We start from the raw sequence: 23,448 nt of genomic DNA on the forward strand, positions 1-23,448 counted from the left end.
ACGTGTATACTTCACACACGTAGAGGCGTTGTGGTTATAAAGTAAGCTATATAAAGCTACAGGGATGATTTATAGCAAAATTATGTCACTTGACGTCATCCTGGTCGGAATATTGTGATAGAACGCATCGCTTTACAAAATTAGCTTCATATTTGTCTGAGACGACACATCCAGCGAATAAGACACTGCATCATGCGCAGACCTTAGGCTGCAAGCAGGGGAGACTCAACAAAGGTGCAACATCTAATGTTGTTCGTTGTGGATCATCTTCGCGAGGCAAGGGCGTTTACTGACCATAAGAGTCCAGTTTCCACCCTTGCCGAACTGGGATGGAATTTCGGAGTTACATTTTGGCTGGACTAACGAGTCTATGCAGAGTCCAATCAAAATTGCGTGACAAACTAGAAATCCGGTTCGCAAACAACATGGAGACAACGTGCAGATTACGGTCGACTGCAGGATTTACAAAGGATGTGTACTCCCAACTGGGCGTCGACAGACATTTTGCAAATCGTTTCATGTTTTTAATGAAAGTGAGTTGATGCACTTCGCGAGGTTGCACGTGATTCCAAGGAGATGATCGCCTGGTAAAGGCCACCCTAGATAACACCTGTGCTGAAAGACACGTGCACGGACCCACGTGGGGTTGGCAATCAAGCATCATAGTCGGAACCTCGTTGTCAACGGGCGCTTTGGCAATCTTATCTCCAAATAGATGTTTCTGCTCGTAAAATATGAACAATGCTTTATTTATGAAAAGAGAGTTTGATCTACCCCCATGTGTAGTGTAATGTAAAGTACAGTGTAAAGTATAATGTAAAGTACAGTACGAGGTATAATGTAAAGTATAGTGTAAAGTATCATGTAAAGTGTAAAGTACAGTGTAAAGTATAGTGTAAAGTATAGTGTAAAGTCTAACGTAAAGTGTAAATTATAGTGTAAAGTATAATGCAAAGTATAATGTAAAGAATAGTGTAAAGTACAATGTAAAGTGTAAAGTATAGTGTAAGTATAATGTAAAGTACAGTGTAAAGTATAGTGTAAAGTATAGTGTAAAGTCTAATGTAAAGTGTAAATTATAGTGTAAAGTATAATGCAAAGTATAATGTAAAGAATAGTGTAAAGTACAATGTAAAGTGTAAAGTATAGTGTAAGTATAATGTAAAGTACAGTGTAAAGTATAGTGTAAAGTAGTGTAAAGTCTAATGCAAAGTGTAAATTCTAGTGTAAATTATAGTGTAAAGTATAATGTAACGTATAGTGTAAAGTATAGTGTAACGAATAGTGTAGAGTATAATGTAAAGTATAATGTAAAGTAAAGTGTAAAGTATATAGTAAAGTATAATGTAAAGTATAGTGTAAAGTATAATGTAAAGTATAATGTAAAGTATAGTGTAAAGTATAGTGTAAAGTATAGTTATGCCCTGAACTATTACAGTTAACAAGGGCGGGTCCGCCTATGGTGAAAAGCACGCTGAAAGACACGTGCACGGACCCACGTGGAGCTGATAATTCAAGCATCATAATCGCCAGGTCATCATGTTCCTTATTGCATGTTAATATGAACAATACTTTGTATAAGAAATAAAGTTTGCTCTACCCCTATATGTAGTGTATTGGAGTACAGTTATGCCCTTTTGTCTTTTAACGCCGCCAGGTATAACACGGCTTGTAATTAATAAGACAATAATTACTGAAATCATGAGCAGCGATTCCATTGGGGGGGGGGGGGGGGGGGGGGGGGGGGTGATAAATGAAACGGAATATTTTGTCATACATCGGTATTTGTTAGGGCACGTTTCCAAGTCGTTTGCAAAATGAAAACAATCTTTGAATGCAATGTTAAGTGCTCCATCTTCAAAATGAATATATCAAGAGGTTATTTCGTAAATAAATAAACCACTATTCAAATTCGAAAAGGGTCTTATTACAAATTCATAACGACATTAATGAACATAGAAAGGTGAATAAGTTTCGTTGACATTACAGATTACTGCGTCGTCAAACCAGCTGCTAGGTCACAACACCTCTTTATTGAGGTATTATACAGAGAAACACACCCTCGATTTAATAACATATAATCCCTCATGAATATTCATCACAACTTTATCGACAACACCGATTTTGACGGGTTTCACTATTTCTTTGCTGCAACCCTAGAATGCATGAAACATCGCCCATGGTGTTAATAATGTTCACCTCAGTATGAATATCTAGCGCCACGCCCAGATAAACATCAGTAACCACGTACTCCGCTGATATAATACGTATATATGTACACATACAAGTGGAAAATAGAGGTAATCGGGAGATCAAGGCTCCTCACATCGACGTGGGACTACCGTGTGACCGGGAGCTTTACAGACACTGGAATGTCCACTGTACAATTATAGCAGTAAATGTTCTCTATCACAGGAAGTTAAGTATAGGATTCTGTGTGAATATATGTATGTTATGATTTGGTACCTAATTAACCCCCTTTAGAAAACAGAAATGGGATAATGGGGAATACCATGTAACATATGTGAAAATATGTTATAACGGACAGTACATGTGTGTGAGCATCTTCCCGAGGCAAGTGAGTTAACTGACTATAAAAGTCCAGTTTCCACCCTTGCCGAACTAGGCTGGTATTATGGAGTTACATTTTGGCTGGACTAACGAGTCTATGCATAGTCCAATCAAAATCGCGCACTGAAATCGAAATCCGGTTCGTAAAGTGTCATGCAGATTTCGGTTGACTGCAGGATTTGCAAAGCATGTGCACCGCTAACTCGTTGTCAACAGATATTTTCTAAATCTCGTCATACTTTAAATCGAGGTGCTCACGTGATATGATGTACTTCGCGATGTAAGACTCGTTTTATCACAATATAGATCTTGATTATCAATCAGATCGTCTTGACTGGGCGCCACCGTTTTGTTTGAAGCAAATGCAAATGATACGAGAGATGGAATCTGATTGGTCCATAGGAGAGGCATAGAAAGGACATAACTCGTAATAGCCACTGGTGGCGCTACGATCGAGCCCAGGAATTTCAGCCTAGTTCGGCAAGGGTGGAAACTGGACTTTTAAAGTCAGTTAACTCTCTTGCCTCGGGAAGATGGTGTGTGAGAGCGTGCGTGAGCAAGTGTTTACAATACCATGGCCATTTGTATGATACACCCGTTCCGACTGTATTCCAGTTGTAGTGGTGTTGTTGTTGTTGTTGCTGCTGCTGCTGTTGTTGTTTAACGCCGCACTCAGGAATATTCCAGCCATATGACAGCGATCTGTAAATTATCGAGTCCGAACCAGACCATACACTGATTGACATCACGAGCATCGATCTACGCCATTGGGATATGCATCAACCAAGACAGAGAGCCTGACCACCCGATCCCGTTAGCCGCCTCTTGCGTATACGCTAAGCATAGGTTGCTGAAGACCTATTCTAACCTGGATCTTCACGGGAATATTCCAGTAGTGCGAAGGTTGGGAAAATGATGAATAGACTTCACATAATTTGAAATTTTGAAATCGAACCCGAGAGTTTGATCGGCCAACACAGTCACCTACGGGCTACCTATATCGCTCCTTTAGCGCTTCAATATGCCAAGCTCTTGTTTCGACTGAGAATGTCTTGAGGAGACCTGCATGGTACATAGCACAGATCTCACATAAGTTCGCTTGTCATGGAGACAGATCGGGTTCGAATTCCCTCACATATGCAGACATAACTGTGTGACATTCCGTATGATAGAGAACACAGGTAACTCTTAATGAATCAACTCAAATATCAAAATAGATGTATTTTCAAAAATATAGTTTAAGTGAGTGATTGAGTATAGTGTTTCGTCGCAAATGGACTTCGCATATTATTCCCCGACGAGAATTGAACTCGTGTTTTCGGTGTGATGAGCGAATACCTTAACCACTGTGCCACTCTCCGTTCAAGTAACCAATTAAGATTCGTGGTACATTACAAACACAACCGATCCACAATTAGCAGCATGATTACACACTAAAACAGCCAGGCATTCAGAACTACCCAATCGACTTGGTTCCAAATCACATTGTACGACAATGTAGTTCCAAGATCCTAGAGAAATGTGATCCACAATTGGAGTACACGTAAAGAATATACCCCAAACCAAGACCCTCTCAGTGGCGAAACTAGGACAGATCCGGGTTCTACTTTCCGCTTTTCAAAGAACTCCAAATCTCACAAACACTTATATGCGTAATATATTTGATATAATACGTTATGCAAGAATGAACATTACCTGTATGTTGGCTATAAAATTATTCATGGCTCGAATTTCTGGTTGTTGACATTACGTAAATCGTAAATCGTTCTTCTTTTTGTAGTCACTTACATCCATTGACTCATGAGCCAATCAGGTTCTATGTAAATAGGCGTGTGCAGCAACATTTCTGGCAAAAAATAAATCGGTCAGGAAGACGGAATTGTTCTGACATAAAACCTTGTCAGGAGCACGTGTATGTATTGTAACTGACAGCTGATTCGCTCATCGGAAACAAAGGAATTTTGTTTTTTCGTTATGTGATATACCAAGTATACTGCTTACAATTACGTCTTTCGATAGAAACTAAAGGTGATGTGCTCCCTTATATCTGACTGTATTTACATTCGTTATATATTCTAACAATGGCAGATAAATGTCATCAATATCTCATTTATAAACAAAAGCTACTATAGTCTGCATCCCTTAATTGTATGTAAATGTTTTGAAACGAATTGAGAATAGGAAAAACACATTACGTAAACTAATTAAAGAAATACATTGCCCCCAAAGCAGGAATTATCCTTTGTCTTATTATCCTTACACAAAGACTGGAAGGTGAACTACAGAACACTTCATGATGTGATTACACACATACACACACACACGCACGCACGCACGCACGCACGCACGCACGCACACACACACACACACACACACACACACGTGCTATATAAGTGCAATAATCTTGGACGCGACGTTAAACCCCATTTCACCTCACCTCTAGTGTGATTTAAAGCACACTATCACACCTTCTTATAGTCCTGCACCATGACTGTGGAATATATATATTTATTTCAAGAAAAAAACCGCATACAAAAGCAAGTCTAGCCAGCTATTGCTCGCTCTATTCCAAAAATTCGCATATGGAATATTTTTTTTTAGAGTCAAGAAGGATATTGTGTAATATAAGATTTCATAGATTAAATGTTAGTCTGACCTTCTTACTGTCATGACCATATGGAGAGTGCCTTCTGGATCATGGGGTGGCTGGGGGAGTGGAACGGGAACTGGATAAGTAGGTTTGAGCTGATTGTAGGGATGTTATATTCATGGCGTTTGTACAGGGATTCACTGCAAGGAACACTCCTTTAAAGTCACCTATTTTCGCGTTACAGATAACAGCTTTAACTGTACACACACACACACACACACACACACACAGAGAGAGAGAGAGAGAGAGAGAGAGAGAGAGAGAGAGAGAGAGAGAGAGAGAGAGAGAGAGAGAGAGAGAGAGGAGGGGTGGTGTCGCCCAAAAGTTACGCGTTCACCAAGTTAAGACTCCAGGTTCGAGACCTCGTAGTTAAAATTTGACAAACACATTTTTCTGACCGCCATCGCTGCTGCGTACAAAAGGGACGTACACTAAAGCCTGCTCAAAGATGTTTTGTTTCATAAATAACACTACAAGGAATAAGGAACCGATACTCCATGAAAACTCTGTTTCTCAGCAAACACCGATTCGTGAGGCCACTACGTAATTTACCTTATACTTGTCTGCCAATAGAATATAACAGAAACAATCTTCACATCCACATCTGGCTTAGCCACCTTAAGCAGGAATAATAACCGGAAAACGTCATAATCTATTATATACAATCAATACTGTTAAAAATCGGTAATCGGCATATTTTCCTTACACCGGCAAATCTGATTTCCTATTTTCTGTTAGTATTGCAAACTCCCTGCACAGATCTGGTCTGCGAAACCGGGCGTTTCACATAAGGAAACTCCATACACTACTGGAGGTATTTAAACATTGTTTTTCCATCTAGAGACTGACGTAATCACGAGGTCAGAGCCTCGTTGTGAGCCGATTCGACGTTATTGAAAGCATTGTTATGACACGTGTGTGGGAACAGTCAAGGTTAACTGTTCTGTCCAACTCGCTCCAGTTAAAATGCCTAAACAAACATTATTGTTGGACTGTGAGTATCTGAAATATTGGACGACATTTGTAAAATTTGCTGTGATAGGAAGTTTTACCGTTACATTTACTGATAAAGGTACTGTTACGATGTACACGTGATACAGGATAACGGTTCATTGGAGAAGATATGTCGACGCCTAGTTCATATGTCACTGATATCGTTGAGATTATACACACTGATATTGGGTGTGATACGACCTCTACCTTTCTATATAACCCGGCGTGAAATTAATTATATTTTTATTATATAGATTGTTTTTAAACGTCTTTGTAAAATGAAATTATGCTTTTTGTGTTTTGTTTTCATTTAATACTTAAGATATTAAATGAATTAACAATAGTACATAATTTTAAAAAGTTAACCACGTTTTACAGTGGTTGTTACTATTCATGAGACAAACTTGCCCTCTCATAAGCCCCGAACATGATCTGCTAATCATAGAGATGTGTGAAGTCAAATCACTGTGTATGTATATTTTGCATATTTCAAAGATAAAATTAAGGTATACTGGAAATATGTCTGGAAAACATAAAATTAACGGAGCAGAAAGACAGCAAAATTAATCTCTTGAGGAACTGATTTACATAATATCTGACAGGAACTGTTTGTCTTGTATTCCCAAAAGAGTACCTTACAACTTACATAATGAAGTATACATAAGCAGGAGCATCGAACCAGACCTTTAGGACACGTTGACATCGAACCTGACCACTATACCGCTGGCATTTAGTATCGAGATTAGAAATGTTTACAGCTGCAAACCAGATTTGTTCTTTTATTAAAACATACGAGCCTGCATTTCATAAAGGAGACTTCCTTGCAACAATGTAATTTTTGTGGCAGGCAATTTCTTTTTGTCATCAGTCTGAAGTATAAATATTTTTTTCAAGAATTTTCGGAGACAATTTTTTTCGATAAAATCCCACAACAGTGCAGCCACTCTGCGGATGTGTCCCCAGGGGTCAGATTTATGCACGGGCGTCTTAATGACCAACACAAGCCGCTGAAGTTGCGGCAAAGGAAACCAAAACGTTAGGAGGTCAACGGAAGGATGTGTATTGAATTACAAAATGTAATACTTAAATACAGGTTATAACCTGACCGCAATCGATAAAAATAACCCGTTTGTAAATTCCATAATATTTTAAGTAATAGTTGGTTTCGATGTAGACACCATCGGTAGTGCATCAGGTGGTTGAAAATTTACAGAAACCGCACGATGGTTGAATTTTAGGTTGAGCTAACAGGTTGTCATACGTGTATGCCAGCCATATGAATTCACACGCCCCTTCTTTCAAATCCCGACTGCACAAATGTCCTGCTGTCGCCAATAATGTTGAGCTATGATCTACAATACATTTGAATATAGGTCTTCACGGCGATCAAATGTCACCTGCAGTACACCCGTGAAGATCAGGGTCCGAATAGGTCTTCAGCAACCCATTACTATCGTAAGGGACGACGAACGGGATCGGGTGGTCAGGCTCGCCGACTTGGTTGATGCATGTCATCGTACATCTTCCCGAGGCAAGAGAGTTTACTGACTATAAAAGTCCAGTTTCCATTTTTAAAGTCAGTTAACTCTCTTGCCTCGGGAAGATGGTCATCGTATCCGAATTGCGTGGATCGATGCTCATGATGTCAATCACTGGATTGTCTGATCCAGACTTGATTATTTACAGACCGCCGTCATATAGCTGGAATGTTGCTGAGTGCGGTGTTAAACAACAAACAAACAAAACACCTTTATACTGCTCTTAACGGTTGTCCGTGGGTCCTACAGGGTGTTACGAAAGGAGACTATAAGCAAGGCTATAGGGTTCTCGTATGACTTCACACCAACTGCATCAGCTTAAGCCTCACATGAAATTCAAGGTGATATCACAGCCGTGAACTGTTACACACGCTGTTGAGGAATTTAAGCCACTAGGGCCGATAACTGTTAATATGCTGAGTATGTTATATTCATATTTCACACCAGGGGGTAATGCGGGGAGACATTAAAGTAGGACATGGAAGCATCCCCGTCAGGTGTCAAGAACACAGCTCTCCTGTACTTGGCTCCTAAAGAAACTGGCATTCCATTCCTTATGTGACACGAATTCAACAACGAACCATGTGGCACACGCATCAATGAATGTCTATTGTACATTGTACATTCCTCATATTAAATATACTGATGTACATACCAGTATATAATTTTGGTGCATTATGTCTTATAGTTTTCTTTCATAATGAAATATAATACACAGTCGATTCTATCGACGTCTTGTGTTATACTTGTCTATTTTCAAATGACAAATATCCCAGCCGATACGTCAGTTCTCCAGATCTGGTCTTTGTTCGAAGAACAATTTCTGTTATTGATTTGAATTATTTTTTATTAACATTGGTGATTATGACATTTAAAGGTGTTAATAAATCATCAATTTTTGAATTATCAAGGATTACAAATCTGTTTTAGAATATTGTCCTTTTGTGGACACATCTGAAGAAAATGTAGGTATTTCGATTGCAACGGGACCGCCTCCGTGGTCTTGTGGTAGAGCGTCCGCCCGGAGAGCGGAAGGTCCAGGGTTCGATCCCGGGCCACGTCATACAAAAAGACGTTAAAAGATTGTACTTGTTGTTACCCTGTCTGGCGCTCGGCATTAAGGGGCTAAAACAAGGACTGGTCGGCTCGGAGTCAGTATACTGTGTCTGAGTGGGGTATTCATGTTAAACTGCGGCATGGTATCTCAGTGAGCTAGCACTATAAATCGGCATCAGTCCGGACTAGTACAAGCAGCCACACACACAAATACACGTGCATGCACGTCGCTATATAAGTGCAATAATCTTGGACGCGACGTTAAACCCAATTTCACCTCACCTCACCCGATTGCAACGGGGGTGGGTTGGTTGTTGCAAGCAATGGACTTGTGATGACCGAATGTAAACTCCATGTTCAATAGCACAGTCTATTTAAGTTGTATTTTGAAACATAGCATATTCAGTTATTACTTATGTATTTCAGAAAAATGTCCTTATTCTGAACACATTTCTATTAGAACTTGGCTTCTAAAGAAACACTCACATTCCGTACCTTATATGACACGCATCAAAAAATGTCAGAGTCTTCATACAACTTCTATAAAGAGGATGATATAATTTTCAATCTGCATCTACATTGGGTTGTTTGATCTTGGTTACAACGTTCAATGCCTTAATAAGGCTTTCAAAATGTTTTATCGTAGACATGTGGAGGATATTTCCAAATTTGGCAAATCAATGGCCAAAATGATGTCCTATGCAATTCTCTATTTTGAGTTTTACCATATGTTCCACTTGATCAGGTGAACACTTGACTTAGCTATGCGTGTGTTTGTGACCGGTGGGGCAGGGTACGCTCATCTTTACGCGAACACATAACACCATCACTATTTAGTGATTCATAAACATATACTTATGGTATAGTTGGAGTCGTAAAATGGACTCTCAGAGATCTCTTATGAGTATGAAAATGTATGTGTCGTTTTATTTACAAAACTAATGTCAACAAAGATAACGATTTATGAAACATATTTTTAATTCTGAAAACCCCATTCAGGATATACATCCATCTTCAATCTATTAATATCTCTGGCATATATGCCTGCAGGAGAACGTATGATTTAGTTAGCGTTACCTAACAGACATCATGAGGGGATACGAACATAGCCCGGAGGTAATAATCAAGCATTCGTCATGTAACACATTCAAACAAAACGAAAAATACCTTGTTTGTGGTAAAGGTGGGTCTTTAAACAGAGATAAAAGCTCAGAAGTCGAATGCGCTGAAACTGCCTCGTTAGCGATTATTCTGCTGCAGATTGGGCACGATTTTAAACATGCTCTGTTCATGAGGTTGAAGGTTTTTAAAAATAATATCATTATTATACGATAACGTGCTCGTCACACAAGAGTTATGTTATAACGAGCAAGTTGCATCGTGAGTAAACTATTGCCAAAAGATTCATTGTTTGTATAATGGAAATACTGTAGTATGACCTGACACACGTGATATAATGGAAATACTGTAGTATGATCTGACACACGTGATGTGTTTTTAGCCTTGTAAATAAAAGCGACAAAATTTATTTTCCCTAATAAAACGAGTCCGTTGTGTAATTCCGAATGTATGTGTTTATGAATCACTATCAATAACTGATGATACCAGGTGTTTGCGAAAAGGTGAGCGTATCCTCCGACCGGTGGCACACGTCACAAACACATGCAAAGTCAAGTCAAATGTTCACCTGAACAAACTCGCGAGCACATTGTACAAGTGAAAATAGGGAATTGCATCAGACATAATTTTGGTCACTGATGCGTCATTGAATACGTATGATCGGTTGTATCTCAAAATTAGTGGGGGCGGTCGGGTAGCCTAGTGGTTAAAGCGTTCGCTCGTCACGCCGAAGACCCGGGTTCGATTCCCGATATGGGTACAATGTGTGAAGCCCATTTCTGGTGTCCCCCGCCGTGATATTGCTGGAATATTGCTAAAAGCGGCGTAAAACCATACTCACTCACTCACTCACTCACTCACTCAAAAGTAGTGAAAGGGGGACACAACTGGCTGGAGCTCCTGGAATATTGCTCGACATACAGGGAAAGTTGACTTTTGGAAAGTTGAAGTCAACCCTCTTGTCATACAGTCTTGTGGATACTTTACTGTCATTCAAGTATTTAATACTTCTGCGCTTTATTATAGGACGTTCATGTCATGATGCAATATTATATAGAGATATTCAAATAAAAAATGCAGATGTTCTTTCTATATGGACAGGCGTTGGAAAGTGGTATCGTGGATTAGCGGGTGATGTAATCATAAGGTGGTATTATATGATACTTGCCAATTTTAAATATGACCAGGAGAATAAAGTCGATGGACAGATTTACAGGCAAGCCTGAACATCAGAAGGATGTGGTGAACGAGTGACAGTACATAGCATGTGACAAGACACACAGTCAGTAGTAGTGTGACACCAACATGTGTCATACGGGATGGTCATCGGGGTCACATGCCCAACAGTACAGTACAAGAAGAGTGAGTGAGCGAGTGAGTTTGGTTTTACGCCGCTTTTAGCAATATTCCAACAATATCACGGCGGGGGACAACAGAAATTGGCTTCACACATTGTACCCATGTCGGGATTCGAACCCGGGTCTTCGGTGTGACGAGCGAACGCTTTAACCACTAGGCTACCCGACCGCCCCCAGTACAAGAAGAATATGAATAATAATAATCATCATCATCATCATCATAATAATAATATATCCTCAGCACAAGCTTATAGGGGGCAATTGAATCTCTCTCTCACACACACACACACACACACACACACACACACACACACACACACACACACACACAAATTAAAAAATTATGATGGTCTCGGTGGTGAAGATATTACTTAAATGTGTATTTTTTATATAAAAAACGTATATGTAGTAGTAGTAGTAGTAGTAGTAGTAGTAGTAGTATCAGTTTATATGTACTTAACAGTTATACAGTGTAGTTCATATAGCAATATATGTAAAAAGATTAACTTTGATATATTTCAAACCGACTCAATTTCTATAGTCGTCCTGACTCATAAGCACATGGGACAGGAGGCATCACGTTCAGGAAGCTGCCGACACACACAAAGACCATTTTGAATTCTCATTAGATGACTGATGTGTTTAAAGAGTTGTTGGTGTCACTGCTGACCGAAATTCAAATGATCTTTGACAAGTAATTTCAAAATATGCCACATCAAGTACGATAGGTTAACATACAGCAGTTAAAGCTATTATCTGTACCGCGAAAATAGGTGACTTTAAAGGAGTGTTCCTTGCAGTGAATCCCTGTACAAACGCCATGAATATAACATAGACATAGTGACATAGTTTATTAAAGTGTCACATGGCATGAAACAATAACAATACATCATATTAAATTTATCATACCATCCAGCCTAGCTAGGCTTATGAGACACTATTTTAAAACAGATATACACAAGTAAGATCATACCTAATAGAAAAATAAAATAGATTAAAATGTATTAAAATATACAGATATCAATCGACTAAGACATATATTATGTAAAACGCTGTCTCCTGTTAAACATTTCATTAATAGTTGATACTAAAAGTTTGATTAACGAGGCGTCAGAGCTTGACATGACGTCAGTTAACACAGTAAAAGTCTTATCAGTTAACATAGTAAAAGTCTTATCAGATGATTTCAAACCTAAGATCATCATAAAAGCTACAATAGAAAAGAAAATGAACTTCAGATTCTAGATGATTACAAAAAGGGCACAGTCTCTCATTAAGTGGCGTGGGATAACATCCCTACAATCAGCACAAACCTACTTATCCAGTTCCCGTTCCACTCCCCCAGCCACCCCATGATCCAGAAGGCACTCTCCATATGGTCGTGACAGTAAGAAGGTCGGACTAACATTTAATCTATGAAATCTTATATTACACAATATCCTTCTTGACTCTAAAAAAATATTCCCCATGCTAATTTTTGGAATAGAGCGAGCAAGAGCTGGCTAACCTGCTTTTGTATGCGTTTTTTTTTCTTGAAATAAATATATTCCAGTCTTGGTGCAGGACAATAAGAAGGTGTGATAGTGTGCTTTATACCACACCAGAGGTGAGGTGAAATGGGGTTTAACGTCGCGTCCAAGATTATTGCACTTATATAGCGACGTGCATGCACGTGTGTGTGTGTGTGTGTGTGTGTGTGTGTGTGTGTCTGCTTGTACTAGTCCAGACTGATGCTGATTTATAGTGCTAGCTCACTGAGATACCATGCCACGGTTTAACATGAATACCCTACTCAGACAGCATACTGACTCCAAGCCGACCAGTCCTTGTTTTAGCCTCTTAATGCCGATCGCCAGACAGGGTAACAACAAGTACCATCTCTTAATGTCTTTTGGTATGCCGCGGCCGGGGATCGAACCCCGGACCTTCCGCTCTCCGGGTGGACGCTCTACCACTAGACCACAGAGGCGGTCCTATACCACACATTCAATAATCCAGCACTTTAGAATGGACTTCACACATGGGTAGAATCGAACCCGGAGTTTTCCTGACGAGCAAACACCTTAACAACTACACTACCCAACTGTCTCATATAGTCTTTTGATACCTCGAAATATAGACTTCTAATTACATAGAAATACAATTTTATCCTGGAAGTCCCAACTTTGTCTATTTAAACACGCACTTCCCACTGATGACTGATTCAATATGTTATATTAAACACAAACAAAATTTGTCTCAGTATGTGAATTAAAAAGTCAATATCACCATAACCCTTTCCTTCGCGTATTCAAAATATTTCTATTCTCTAATGTATAGATCGCAAATAAGGTTCGTCACAGGTTCAATAAATAACAGATGAACACATTATAACCACTGTGTTCTTCTCTATAATGGATGAACATTGTATCCGTTATGTTCATCTCTATAATGGATGAACATTGTATCCGTTATGTTCATCTCTATAATGGATGAACATTGTATCCGTTATGTTCTTCTCTATAATGGATGAACATTGTATCCGTTATGTTCTTCTCTATAATGGATGAACATTGTATCCGTTATGTTCATCTCTAAAGATGAACTTATTTCCAAGAAAGGCTTCTGACGCAGGATTCTGAATCAATATTTGCTCTTATTCCCTCTTGTATGAGATTTTGTGTGGTATACGAACTTATTCGATCATATATGTGTCATGTTTTGTGTGAGACATTGGCATGATATTTTGTATGATAAATGGACTTATTTGCTCATATACATCGTGTTTGGTGTATATGGACTTCTTATCTTTACATGTATAACGTATATCTCCCATGAAAATATACAAATGTGAAGTTTGAAATGACATCGCTTGACAAGGTAGACACAATTTTATGGATTACAACCTTTCTAATACATCGCTTGGTCTTCGTGCCACTTCTACAGGTCTCATTGCCGCTGTATATCCCAGATTAATCCCAACACACGGTAAATGAGATCGCGGAGGAAAAGGTTTTAAGCTGAGAAGGGTGTGTCAGATCATTCACGTTTTAACGCTGTCAGTCGCCTGCAGCATCACTGAGGCGGTGGAGCACAGCCATGAATGGAGGGCGGAGACTGTCTAAGTTGAAACTATTGATCTCGTATCGATCTGCACTGATAGCTCGCGGGGAGTAATCAAACAAGTGTTAAATCAGCCCCATGATATTTCATATTAGGTGTGGACGTTACATTTGCTAATGTCCATTGTAAATGTTAAAATATTTGCTGATATATTTTATTGATTACTTTGTTGTATCTCGATATATGTTATATATATTATGATAAAACATCGTCCTGGTTTGAAATGCTGAGTCAGCGAACGTAACACAAGTTCATCAGGTGTTATCAGGTTTTACGGAAGTTAATTTAATTATTGTGAATAGGCAGACAACGGATCGGAGTATATTCTCCTTCATCAGATGCATGCTGATGTATCTACTCCTTTATCACATGTGTGATGAATGATGAAGTAAGAATTGTCCGCAATAAAAAAGGGGATGTATACATACTACTTTTTTTTACACAACAAGTTCTGAACTTTATCAACGTTAACCTTCGTGATGCATAATTACAAACATATTTATGAAATGGTTTATTAATATAATTTTAATAAAAATAAAAATAATAATATCAAGCTTATCAAACGTATCTGAAAGGTAACCAATCAGCAATATATTTAATTTGCAATTTCTTTCCATATTAAAATGTTTTGTTGTTGTTTTTGTCAAACAATGAAATGAGCTAGCATTAAATGTTTCTCCATTGTTGTCATGGTGATAGTCATCACCAATGATAAATTTATATATATATATATACCTAATGGAAATGTTCCTTACGAATGGGTGAGATGGTTAATATTTTATTAAATAAATACACGGTACATTTCATTTAGACTCATAAGGTAAAACTGTTCATTTTTGGGGGGTAAACAAACAATGAACACAGAAAGACAAAAGTTGCGACATAAAACATAATATTGTAATGATCATATAGTTTTGTTTACAACTATATATGCAAATACAGACATGTTTCTATGTCCTGAAAAAATATCAAAACATGAAACATGATTATAAACATAAGTTTATACTTACAAAAATCTTATCGTGACTACGATTGAAGAATGGGAAAGGGACTCCGATTTTGATAGATCCCGACCCCCCGTCATCGCTGTCATCTGTCAGATTGTCCCCGGCACTGGCATTGAAGGGGTAAAAGTCAGAGAGGGGTAGGGCTCCCACCCCTGCGCTGAACACCAGAACCCCCGAGACGATGAAAATCACATACAGCACTATCCCAGTACGACTGAAGCCTGTTCTCCGGACATTTGAACACATTATACTCACAAGATGGCATGAAAAGACAGAAAGTCGACACGAATTTACATCTTGAATTGGTTCTATGTTTTCTCATGTCGACTGGTTTGAAAAAATATATCCTTCGTCTTCGGACGGTGTCGCTGTTCGTCAGAGACACGGGACGATCGAGACATCAGGCTCCTGTCCTCTGTCTATCCGATAGAGAGAAGGAGGAATGACTAGGGTTCTCATACACACTTCTTGTGCCGCAAACTGTCTTGTCCTCGCTATACATCCGTTATTCCCGTGCCAATACAAGCGATCATTGGTGAAAAGGCCTATTCAAGCGCCTATTCAAGCGCCTTTTGCTATTCCACATTCGTAGCCGGTTGAATATGGGTCAGCGCCTATGTTGGGTTCCGTGCTCTGTTGGGTGTGGTCACTTCGCCTGCGCCCCCAGGGCATCAGCATGGTCAGGAAAGTAACTCGGTGGGGTGGGGCAAGTATACCCGAGCTAACTGTAAAATTTCGTGAAAATCCGTGGCCCCGATCGCGAGATATTCACTGTTATTTACCACACAAGCGAGAAGGGTTCCCCATCTAACTTGTGCTAGTGCACGCATTGCCGTGACGTCATTGTGTTTGTGAAATCTACACAGTGAGAGCTTATTTGGGTAGCACGTGTCAAGGGCGAGAACTCTTGTCACTCCGCTTGGCATCGTGTGTGTGGTTTATGTGTCGAACACTTACACTCGGCGACTGAAGATGGATAGTCTCAAAGTCGGGCCATAACTACTCGCAAAATAAACGACGTTCAACAAAAGGGTTGATATTTGTAATAGGTACATATTTCTCAGAGCATTCATACGGTTTGACGCTGACAAATATTTGTGGACAAAGGGATCGCTTTTTGTGAATCAGGCTAAAAACATATCAGTAAAGTCAAAGTTATTAAATCCAACTATCCAACTACGTGGGTATGTACTATATGTGCAGATACTGATTTGAAAAAAGGTAAAACTTTGTCCACATATGAATATGGATGTTCAAATTCATACTTATAAAATATCCGAAAATCAATAGATGAACAATAGTGTTCTCACGTGCTTGCTATGATTGAAAGAGAAATAAAAAACATCCCAACTTTTCGGTTTGTATTATTTGCACACGGGCCTTATCTTAGTTTATTTACAAAACGACATTTGAGCTTCCGCCAATCAAAATCGTTTTGACTTCGTGACCAAATACATTCTGAAGTATTAATTAAGTATTTTAATGCAAATGTGTTCACCTTGCTAACTCTTAGAGATACATACCTAAACCGTTTCTGTAAAAAATATATTTGTATGCATTAAAGAATATCTATTAAAATCCATTATTATTTTTTATTTACACCTGTATAAAATTTAATAAATATAATTGGTTTACATAAGTATGAGATCATAAACATATTTGTTTAACATAGGTATGAGATTATAAACATAATTAGCTTACATAAGTATGATATAATAAACATAAATTTTTTACATAAATATGATAATACCATATTTGAGATTGGTTCACATGATTATCAGAGGTATCATATCGTAAAAAGATACACATACACACTGATATACACAGATAAAATAAATATAATTGTTTACATAAGTATGAGATCATAATCATATTGTCTTACATAAGTATGAGATCATAAACATAATTTTTTTACATAAATATGATAATACCATATTTGAGATTGGTTCACATGATTATTATAGGATCATATCGTAAAAAGATACACATACACACTGATATACACAGATAAAATAAATATAATTGTTTACATAAGTATGAGATCATAATCATATTGTCTTACATAAGTATGAGATCATAAACATAATTTATTTACATAAATATGATAATACCATATTTGAGATTGGTTCACATGATTATTATAGGATCATATCGTAAAAAGATACACATACACACTGATATACACAGATAAAATAAATATAATTGTTTACATAAGTATGAGATCATAATCATATTGTCTTACATAAGTATGAGATCATAAACATAATTTTTTTACATAAATATGATAATACCATATTTGAGATTGGTTCACATGATTATTATAGGATCATATCGTAAAAAGATACACACACACATTGATTTACACAGAAGCTTGACATGTAAAGGTCACGAGTAGCATTGACTTACAAATGTATTTTAGGGCCTGACTAGAATGGGTTTACCATAACGAGACTCCGCTACCTATGTATCAGAGTGCTTGAGTTCATGGTTGAGGTCCTGTGCCGCTTGTAACCAAATCAATAATAAAGCGACAAAAACCTTTCCATATCCAATAGAAATCTCTGCATAAAGCAGAGTCTACAATACGATTCCGACTATGACATGAGCATGTGTTTATGAATCACTATCAAATAGTGATGATACCAGTGTTCGCGAAAAGGTAAACGTAGTCTGCCCCACCGGTAGCACCCGTCACAAACACATGCAAAGGCAAGTCAAATATCCACTTGAAAAATACGAAAACATATGGTACAAGTCAAAATTGGGAATAGCATCGGACATTATTCTTGTAATAAGAATAGGCTTCACACACTGTACATAGGGTAGCAATTGAACCAGAGCAAAGCTTAAACCACTTGACATTTACAAACCTCTGACTTGCCTAATGAGACGATAACCATTCATTTATATCTACAAGAAACACGCAAGAACTGAACGAAATGTACGCATACACACCTTCAGCAAAAGTGTGCACATGTGTATTCTCAATATGAACATCATCGTCGCACACAGCTCATCGTCACCGTCGTCATCGTCGTTGCCAACATCGCTAGTCGTTCCTGGGTGAGCTCCATCGTAATGTCCTGCTGATATATAAATGGAGATACGAAGCTAGCAAAGGCCCTAGTCATCTGTTGGAGACATGTAAAGTTCCTTCCTGGTTCGACCAGTGTTCGTCAAGTGTGGAGTCCTGCTTGGTTTTGGTACCGCGACTGTACAATGTAAATAATTTGGATGGCGAAAGGGTGTGTCTGTGTAATTCAAGCAGGATGCACAATTGTACAGGTAGAATAAACAGTCCTTACAATAAACTTAAATAACGCAGGAAAAGAGTTTAGAAAAACGAGATGTATAAACAAATGAGAACGTGACTGACATACTTCCCTATGTGGCAAGTGATGCCTATTGAGTAATTAAAGCCTGTTATTTAGAATAAAAATGCTATCAGATGTACAGAAACACCTGGGACATTCAAATCTGGAAAAATATTCGTGTTTTAGGATATGCAGTCGAAAAAAGTGTGTTTGGGTAACGTTTATGTGTCAATATTGGCACGGGAGGGATGCTTGAGGGGTGCACATATGTGCATGCAGTTGTCAGTGCGCCGAATGATGAACGAGAGAAAGTGGGTGTGGCATGTGACGTCCACGCCGTGCCCATGTGGACAGGTAGACACATGAATGAACTGTAGTAATGATGGTGGACGACATGGTGGGTGTTTGATGTGTACAGGTAGATATGGATTGATGTGTACAGGTAGATATGGATGGATGTATACAGGTAGATATGGATTGATGTGTACAGGTAGATATGGATGGAGGTGTACAGTTAGATATGGATGGATGTATACAGGTAGATATGGATGGATGGGTACAGGTAGATAGGGATGTGTACAGGTATATATAGATGGATGTATACAGGTAGATATGGATGGATGGGTACAGGTAGATAGGGATGTGTACAGGTAGATATGGATTGATGTGTACGGGTAGATATGGATGATGGATGTGTACAGGTAGATATGGATGGATGTGTACAGGTAGATATGAATGAAGGTGTACAGGTAGATATGGATGGATGTATACAGGTAGATATGGATGGATACGTGCAGGTAGATATGGATGATGGATGTGTACAGGTAGATATGGATGGATGTGTACAGGTAGATATGGATGAAGGTGCACAGGTAGATACGGATAGATGTTTACAGGTAGATATGGATAGATATGTACAGGTAGATATAGATGGATCTGTACAGGTAGATACGGATAGATGTTTACAGGTAGATGTGGATAGATGTGTACAGGTAGATATGGATGTATAGGTACAGGTAGATATGGATGAAGGTATAAAGGTAGATATGGATTGATGTGTACAGGTAGATGTGGATAGATGTTTACGGGAAGATGTTGATAGATGTATACAGGTAGATATGGATTGATGTATACAGGTAGATATGGATGGATGTATACAGGTAGATATGGATTGATGTGTACAGGTAGATATGGATTGATGTATACAGGTAGATATGGATTGATGTATACAGGTAGATATGGATGAAGGTGTACAGATAGATATGGATAGATGTTTACAGGAAGATATGGATGGATGTATAAAGGTAGATATGGATTGATGCGTACAGGTAGATATGGAATTATGTGTACAGGTAAATATGGATAGATGTATACAGGTAGATATGGATGGATGTATACAGGTAGATATGGATTGATGCGTACAGGTAGATATGGATAGATGTTTTCAGGAAGATATGGATGGATGTGTACATGTAGATATGGATAGATGTTTACAGGAATATGTGGATAGATGTGTACGGGTAGATATGGATTGATGTGTACAGGTAGATATGGATGAATGTGTACATGTAGATATGGATTGATGTGTACAGGAAGATGTGGATGATGTATACAGGTAGATATGGATTGATGTATACAGGTAGATATGGATGTGTATAGAGGTAGATATGGATGGATGTATACAGGTAGATATGGATTGGTGTATACAGGTAGATATGGATAGATGTGTACAGGTAGATATGGATTGATGTGTACAGGTAGATATGGATGATGTATACAGGTAGATATGGATAGATGTTTACAGGAAGATATGGATGGATGTGTACATGTAGATATGGATTGATGTGTACAGGTAGTTATGGATGAAGGTGTACATGTAGATATGGATGGATGTATACAGGTAGATATGGATAGATATTTACAGGAAGATATGGATGGATGTATACAGGTAGATATGGATTGATGTGTACAGGTAGATATGGATGGATGTGTACATGTAGACATGGATAGATGTTTACAGGAAGATGTGGATTGATGTGTACAGGAAGATATGGATGATGTATACAGGTAGATATGGATGGATGTATACAGGTAGATATGGATAGATGTATACAGGTAGATATGGATTGATGTGTACAGGTAGATATGGATTGATGTGTACAGGTAGATTTGGATGAAGGTGTAAATGTAGATACGGATGGATGTTTACAGGTAGATATGGATAGATATTTACAGGAAGATATGGATGGATTTATACAGGTAGATATGGATGGATATATACAGGTATATATGGATGGATGTGTACATGTAGATATGGATAGATGTTTACAGGAAGATGTGGATGGATGTATACAGGTAGATATGGATGGATGTTTACAGGAAGATATGGATTGATGTATACAGGTATATATGGATGGATGTATACAGGTAGATATGGATTGGTGTGTACAGGTAGATATGGATTGATGTGTACAGGTAGATATAGAAGGGTAGATATGGATACTATATATAGATGTTTACAGGAAGATATGTATGGATGTATACAGGTAGGTAAGGATGGAGGTGTTCAGGTAAATATGAATGGATGGTCAGTTAGATATGGATGAAGGTGTGCAGGTAGATATGGATTGATGTGTACAGGTAAGTATGAATGGATGTGTACAGGTAGATATGTATTAATGTGTACAGGTAGATATGGATGGATATGTACAGGTAGATATTGATTATCTGTTTATGCTGAGAGATTATTGCAGATGCATACAGGTCATTCAAAAGTTATAATATACCTTTGTCGGGTTTTTTCACTTCATTGGTTTCAAAGCAGAAGCAAAATCTCGTATAATATATTACACTGAATAATTGGTGATCTCAGATCACTCAATGCGCTGCACGAAGTATTCACCAATCATTTAAACACACACTGGAACGATCTTAACCTTGTGTATTTCTACCTATCCAAGTGCCCACCCTTTTGGCAAAAAATGTACGTCCATATCTTCAAGCCAATCTTCAGATTTAAAAATATATTTTATGGTGTTTACTGAAAGTAAACCTTGAACTGAAACTTGTTAGAAAATGCTTTTTTAGCCAACTACTTATAAGAACAAATATATTTTCCCATTTTTAGCATGACGAGGAAAGATACGCCATTAACCATTCCTTCTTAAGATACTCTTTGGTAATTTCTCCAATCCAACACAATATGTACTTGGTACTATTTCTTTTCTTAACGGCACACACTAACCATAGTTAAGTAGAACCAGAGCCTGACAACTGTAATACTCCACAAAGCCATGCTCCCTCTTAACAACCTCAGCCATCTACAACAACATTGTTAGAAATCGCTTAACCCTTCGACAAGCTAAATGGCTCAATTTACCCAGCCATTTGCTGTAAACTCTCGTTATTTGAGCTTTTCGCTGGCTGTGGTAACAGAACACACTGAAGACTCCCATCGCCCCGCTTGTCACTTTAATCTAGGCGTGGTATATACAAAAACCTTCACGGATGGGCGAGCTCGTGGAAAAACAAACGGAACAGGAGCAGCGAAATACAATCTTAGCATACCAGGGTATACCTTCTACGTTTATCACAGGGAAGGTATGGCACAGTGACGTTTGGGTAATCATTTAGAAGGGGTGTGGTCCCCAGAGCTCGCCACTTCTGGTTCGAAAGTACCATGTATAGTGTGGTATAGTCCCCTCCTAGTCAAAAATACATGAATCAAGTTGCAGAGTTGATTGAAAGAAGCAATGGATCCTGCTCCCTTGTCAGCTGGAACAGCACTTGACCTTATGTATGGCGTTTTTGACATTCCCAGTAAATAATGTTTGTTTTTCATCTACGAAAGCATGTAAACGTTTAAGTTCTCAAGAAATATATCAATGGGTTATCTTCTCAAATCGCAGAAATAGACTTATTTCGATGTACGGTAAAACATGCCGAGTTTACACGAGAGGATTACATTAATTTAAGGGTAACGCTAATTTTCAGGGCATTATCATTTGCAGAAGCCCGAGGCCTTCCATTAGTTGCCCGACGAAGGAGGGCAGTTGAAAAGACCGAGGGCTTCTGCAAATGATAATGCCCTGAAAAATAGTGTTACCGTTATTATAGCTAAAATGGATGGATTTTGTTATCAAATAAAAAGAAACAACAATATCGATTTTGAAACATTTACTGCAATCAACACGAATGTCACTGACCCATTTTTACAAATATGGAAACGTCATAGAACAAACCAGATGACGTCACTATTGAACGTGACGTCACCTATCCCTATCCTATGACGTCACCTAACAACGGGCGAGATAATGGCCCGTCGTCAAGCAATATGAGGGCATTATCAAGTTACAGTGGCCAGCTCATTTTTGATAACATGCGGGCGGTTAAATGATAATTCTATTCATTTTAGCTATAATACAATGTACAATAAGGTAATTTGCATTTTAAGTTTCCGAAAATGGGATCCAGGGGTAAAAATTGTCAATTAAGGACACATTTGATTAGTGTATTTGACATATTCGAAATCCCTGCATATAGAATAACCCAGTTAAACTGGGCGGTTCTCATCAACCTTGTAACGATGAATGAAACATCGTACGCATATTAAAAATATCTAAATTGTTTGAAAGGCATTTCTGAGAAGTTGGCGGATGACAAAGTAGGCTAAATGTATGAATAACAACAAGGTTTTATTGCCTTTTTTCAGGAACATTGTTTTTCTACATTCCAGCCACC

The 23,448-nt window shown here is 38.3% G+C and overlaps 1 protein-coding gene across 5 annotated transcripts in view; it reads right to left on the reverse strand.

Annotated features, from left to right (window-relative positions):
* The window catches only part of LOC124120240 (protein mesh-like), an 87,056-nt gene that overhangs the window by 59,269 nt on the left and 4,339 nt on the right, over positions 1 to 23,448 (reverse strand). The window contains exon 2 of one of the 5 annotated variants that reach the window (XM_046483016.2): positions 18,350 to 18,477. The exons of 1 other annotated variant lie outside the window; for it this stretch is intronic. In XM_046483016.2, the coding sequence (XP_046338972.2) occupies positions 18,350 to 18,394 (45 nt within the window). In that variant the 5' untranslated portion in view covers positions 18,395 to 18,477. Of the gene's footprint in view, positions 1 to 15,397; positions 16,250 to 18,349; positions 18,481 to 23,448 lie in introns of those variants that run through there. 3 more of the 5 variants (XM_046483015.2, XM_046483013.2, XM_046483014.2) reach the window with 3 other exon arrangements.

The sequence above is a fragment of the Haliotis rufescens genome, unplaced genomic scaffold, assembly GCF_023055435.1.
Source record: "Haliotis rufescens isolate VD_foot unplaced genomic scaffold, xgHalRufe1.0.p SCAF_8, whole genome shotgun sequence".
In the NCBI taxonomy this organism is placed as follows: domain Eukaryota; kingdom Metazoa; phylum Mollusca; class Gastropoda; order Lepetellida; family Haliotidae; genus Haliotis; species Haliotis rufescens.